We start from the raw sequence: 5,384 nt of genomic DNA on the forward strand, positions 1-5,384 counted from the left end.
GTCAAAATTCATTTCGTGTTCCAAATATGTCGGGTACTTTTTCTCAAAATATTGTATCTGGAAGAGTTCTATTTTGGGCGTCTAAATTGCCGCTCTCTTTGTAGTTTTCAATTGAATATGGCAGCGAGCTGCAGGAGAATCAACGTAAGTTGTTCTTAAGTGGTGTCAAAATGCGAAAGCAGCGCCTACTCAGCTTGAGCTGAAATCAGCCTTTTCCTACCCGAAAAATATATCGTATTTTATCAATTCTGGTAGTGATCTTATGGTTATTACAGTAGCTGTATTCTTGGGGAATAAATCCAGGTATCATTCCCTTGAAATCAGAATTCGAGTAACTTTTTTCAAATCGAGTTACAGAATAGAGCAGAACCAATCGTTACAATTCTTTAAAAACTTTCAAAATAGACTCCTTCTCTGCCGATACAGCGCTGCCAGCGCGATTTCCAAGTAATGAAGGCGTCACGTAAGGCATTCTCTGGAATAACCTTGAGAGCCGAAGTGCATGGTGCTTGGTTCCCCTCTGTCGTCTCAAAATGCTTGGCTCTCATCGGCCTTTTCAGGCAAGGAAACAAAAAAAATTCCGGAGAGGCCACATCTGCCGGCCTTGGTTGGGTAGCTGTCCACAAGAAAGGCGATGTGAGCCGGGCTTTGTCGTGGTGCAACTTTCAATCGTATGTGATGTCTTGTCGGACCTGAAAAACACTCGTTTGAGTCTCTTGAGGACTTTCACGTAAAATTTAGCGTTGACGGTTTGTTCAGCAGGAACAAATTTATGGTGGATGTTTTCCCTTTGGATTTGCTCATTCTTCCGGTCGTTATGAACGACCTCTTCCCGACAGTCCAAAAAGGCATGCTGCCACTGAAACACATCACTTCCAAAGAAAATGTTTGCTAAAGAAACCTCTGGGTAAGCCTGTTTGATCATATCAAATGTCTCTGTCGTAGATTTACCGAGTTTCACACAGATTTAATCGCGTACCTCTGCTCTGACGGACTTTTTCGGCTTGCACCACTCACAGAAACACGTCGCACGAAAATGTTTGTTCTGACTCTCCAGGTGACAACTGACCAGCCACTCGTTCGTTATCTAGTAACGCCCTCTACCCAATACAGTAGGTGCTCGTACGCCCCTAAGTACAATCGTGGCGTAAGAAAATCAGTCATATTACTTTCTCTGTAGCATTTATGTGGGTATTCCGTAAATTCTATCAGAAGAGAGCTATGGATCACAAAGCACTCTGCCTTGCTCTTAAAATTGATACAGAAATCCATGAGAGAGAAAATCTCTTAAAAGGTGTTTTCGAAATCTGTAAAGAACATTCTTTTAGCAAAACAAGCTTTTAGATTATTGTTTTGTGTTACTTTCAGCTTTTATTAAATTTAGAATTTTTTTGTTTAAATTTTGGAGTTTTTAATTTCAACATAAAATTTTATTTTCGAAATAAGTTAATAAATAAATAATTAATAATAAGAATTGCTGGAAGTGGCTAGTCTTGTTTTCAACAATACTTTTTATACGAGCTTTTCGCTTGTTTCCAACTAAATAAGTTTCTCAATAATTTCAGCTTTCAATATCATGACCAGCTTCAAGCACGAAACTGAAAGCTGAAACTTTGAATGATATTATGCAATGCACCATTTAAATGCTTTCCATATCTAACCAGTTTCACTAAACACGGCCCTACACTTCGGCAACAACGTGACTATTTTGCGCATACCCGCGACTAATGTAGGCCGCAGAGTGGACCCACGACCAGGCAATTGCATTCGACTGGAGGACGTGGCTTCGGTTTAGGTCGTGAGCATTCCGAATATGCTGGATATGGTGTGCAAATCTTACGGCATTTCGCTGCATGTTTGATGACGAAACATTTCGGTGGTTCACGTACGGCGCCGCAGCCGGGTAGACGAATTTTAATACAGCGCTTATTCTGTTTTATCGAACAGCCGGCTTTTTGCTCAGCCGTCGGAACGGGACAAGCGCTTTCTCGATCACCACGACGTTTTTTGCGTTTTTCTAATGGCGGCAAGGAGATGTTATCAAAACAGCAAATCTTTCGCGGGGCTATTTTCAGATCTGGACATTCGTTCCACGTCCTCGTGTACTTGCGTTTGGCTTTGTCGGAGGCTTTATAGTAGAGATCGTCGAAACGCGGCAAGATATCTGGGCATACGTCCAGACAACACTCTGGGTTTAACCACATAGAAGTACGCTTCTTTTCTTTCTTTTTATCGCATTCGCCGCTATCTTTCTTTTCTTTGATCTTCTTCTCGCTACACTTTGGATCGTCAGATGCGCAATGTGCACGATAGCCTGGGTGCTTTTTTTGGCTGGCCATTGTACGTGGCAGACACTTATTGAAGGCTGGAGTTTTCAGGTCTTGCAAGAGCTGATTACCAAATGCACGAAAGAGCGCCATTTTTCTTCGTTTCCAAAACTTGTGCAAACTTTATATAGCTGTTGTTTTTGTAAGAGATTCAGGTCGAAAATTGGAATATCGTTGGAATTTGGAATTTTGCGGTTTCAAAGAAATAATTTTGAGCTTTTTTATTTGTTTTTGTGTATTTTGAGAGGGAAACTGTAAGAAACTTTAGATTTTCGAATTAAATTAAAATTTTTGTTTTTCAAATATTATTGAAAAGAGTTTAAAAATGTTGCTACTGAGACAACATTTATAATTCTAGCCGTGGAGCAAGTGTGTGCTCGCGGTTGAGCTGAACTGGTTCGTATACTGGTACTTCTTAAGATTATGGGTCTACCATTCTTCAAGATTTTAGCTGTTCAACGACGATCCGACTACTCTTAGCACTTGCCGGGGCATCGGAGCTCTCCATGATCTTAGAAAAGGTTCCTTAACTGCCTTACTTTCACTATCCGTCGGAGGTTTCGACCAACTCCCCATGCCTTACCAAGTCTTTCGGGGAAAACATGTTTGCTGACATTACTTTTATTAACAGGCGGTCTTCCTAGGCATGGATCGCCCGCGCGAGTCACTATCGTTGTTCGAGCTACCTTTGGCAATAGCCGGCGTATCGGAACTCCCTATGATCTTAGTAGAGATTCCTCTTCATACTGTTCCCTCTTCCTTGGCAAGGACCGCCCGGGGTTGATTCCAACCTACTTCCACTCACATCCTTTTTAGTTTTGTTCTGCTTTATTTTCCATTCTTAAAGGGTCCCCACTTATGACTCCAATATTGTCTCAGCAATGAGGCCAAGGCGAGGGTTAAAACCCTTATGAGACAGTACGCTCAAAGCCGACCACCGCAAAGAGGGAATCATCTCAGCCTGTACATACCAACCAACCCAACAATGACGTGAGCGGAACGTCATCAGTAAAAAGCGCATATAAAGAATCTAAATAGAAAATTACCAATTACGAAAAATTTATTTTATCAAGTCCAATTTTTACAATATCACAGCTTTTAGTAGCCGAAATCACCGAAAATAGACCCACTTTTGAACTTCATTCGAAAGCAAAACAGGGCTTTCAGTCCCACACAGCTTCAATGCTGATTGAAGAAGACACAAGATTGATTGCACTTAGTTGCTTGAATGTTCAGTCCATTGCTTCCTTCACAAAAAAAGCTTCAATATCAATTACAGACCACTATACACTTGTAAATCAATTAAGGACGCACCGTCCACCCCTGAGACAATCAATTGTGAATGCACGGTCCAGCCCTTAGGCAAGCGCATTCGACCGGTGGCAAGGATTTCGGTTTCGGACGTTTGCACTCCGAATAGCTCGGGTAGGGTGTGCATATCTTCAAGCAGCCGCTGCTATGTTTAATGACAAAACATTTGGGCGGCCATCTGCCTATGCGGCAACCGGGCCACGTAATTTTGGCGCAACGTGATTGTGAATTATTCCTACAAGTTTTGACGTGGTAATTATTGAACTGGTCTTCATCGCGTTTAAACTCTCGTTTCTCCATTTTCGGCACATCGAAATGTTCGTAGCAGCAGATTTTCCGTGGTACAATAAACAGGCGCGGACACTCGGACCATGTTTGCTGGTATTTACGTTTCTCCTTGTCCGACGGCTGATAGTAGAGATCGTCGAAACGCGGTAAAACGTCCCTGCAAGGCGGACAGCATTCATCAAAGTTGAAGTGTGGTGGGAACTCACGCTTTTTGCATGTGACATGCTGCATTTTCTCCTCAGCGCACCGCGGCTCAATGAATTTGCAACCATCGCGCGCAGGATGTTTATCCGATTTCTTGGGAGGAGGTGGGATGCAGCCCAGTACTAACTCGGGTGCGTCGGAGGAAGTGAGGCGTTGTGCGCAGATAAGTGACATTTTCGATGATGTCAGCGCCAAAGCGAGCGATTTTAAACTTAGCATAGCGTATATTTGTTGCACGAAATGGAAAGCCCTTAAGTATATGTCAAATTAATAAAAGAGAATTTAGAATTTAGTTGTTCTTATAAAGTTTAAATTTTTTTTGCATTAAATTTAGGATAAAGTGAAATTAAGCTTTAAAGAATAGATTTTTTTTTTTTTGATATTTTCTTTTTAAGATTATTACAAATGAGTTGAGGGAGCCCATTTTTTCAAAGGTTGCTGAAAGATGTAATATTTTCAAAATTGATGTTTCGACGGTGCAGCTTGGAAAGGTTGATTTCTTAAAGGGCTGGTCGGACTAGAGGACTAAGGTTTAAATTTACTGGTTTTAGAATTCGAGGCAGCTTCTTAATGGTTACCTATGAGTTATTCATTTAAGCTTAAACACTACTTGTGGCAGTAAGGCAAGTTATTTCAGGCAAAAATTTTGCAGAATCAATATACGTATCAGCTGATTGTTTGTAGAAAAAGAAGCGTCGTAAGATTGGTGAAGCTATTTGCTTGCTCGAATATCCCTTCCATATTAGAATCGGAATTGAAACTTGCCTAAACATCACGAGCGGGAAGAGCTCAAATTATACGGTACCCTTAAGATCAAGAGAACCTTACTTTGAGGCCGCTTTTCATATCAGATTTATACGTATATTCAAAATTTACGAACTCCAGGACCAGAAATTACAAGTTGCAAAAACATTTTAATTTATTACATTTATTCAGCATTTTTATATTATTATAAGTAACTTTTATTAAAAGTGATTATGATAAGAAAATTTATAGAACATTTGCTTATAAACCTTTTCAATTTTTTATCTAATCAAGCCTAACTTTATTATTTAATAGACACTTAGGTCTAACCAAGCTTATGTGGTAGAGAGAGCGCGCTCTACAGCGATATCAAGCTCGCTAATCCAACGCCAGTCATTCGATCTATATTTTCACATACTGTAGAGCCGATAGGGGTCCTTGACAGGACTAGCGGTTTCTGGCAGCGGCTGTTTTCCTTTCGCTTTTTCATATTCCTTCAAGTCCTCAGCA

The 5,384-nt window shown here is 40.8% G+C and overlaps 2 protein-coding genes across 2 annotated transcripts; both read right to left on the reverse strand.

The window, feature by feature from the left end:
* Nucleotides 1-1,408: 1,408 nt before the first annotated feature.
* LOC108972506 lies at nucleotides 1,409-2,632 on the reverse strand. Its single transcript, XM_018939128.1, has one exon. The coding sequence runs from the start codon at nucleotides 2,418-2,420 to the stop codon at nucleotides 1,725-1,727; it is 696 nt and encodes a 231-aa protein (XP_018794673.1). The 5' UTR covers nucleotides 2,421-2,632; the 3' UTR covers nucleotides 1,409-1,724.
* A 737-nt stretch (nucleotides 2,633-3,369) lies between these two features.
* LOC108972507 lies at nucleotides 3,370-4,519 on the reverse strand. Its single transcript, XM_018939129.1, has one exon. The coding sequence runs from the start codon at nucleotides 4,347-4,349 to the stop codon at nucleotides 3,660-3,662; it is 690 nt and encodes a 229-aa protein (XP_018794674.1). The 5' UTR covers nucleotides 4,350-4,519; the 3' UTR covers nucleotides 3,370-3,659.
* Nucleotides 4,520-5,384: the final 865 nt, after the last annotated feature.

The sequence above is a fragment of the Bactrocera latifrons genome, unplaced genomic scaffold (genome assembly GCF_001853355.1).
Source record: "Bactrocera latifrons isolate USDA-ARS-PBARC rearing strain unplaced genomic scaffold, ASM185335v1 scaffold_40, whole genome shotgun sequence".
Taxonomy (NCBI): Eukaryota; Metazoa; Arthropoda; class Insecta; order Diptera; family Tephritidae; genus Bactrocera; species Bactrocera latifrons.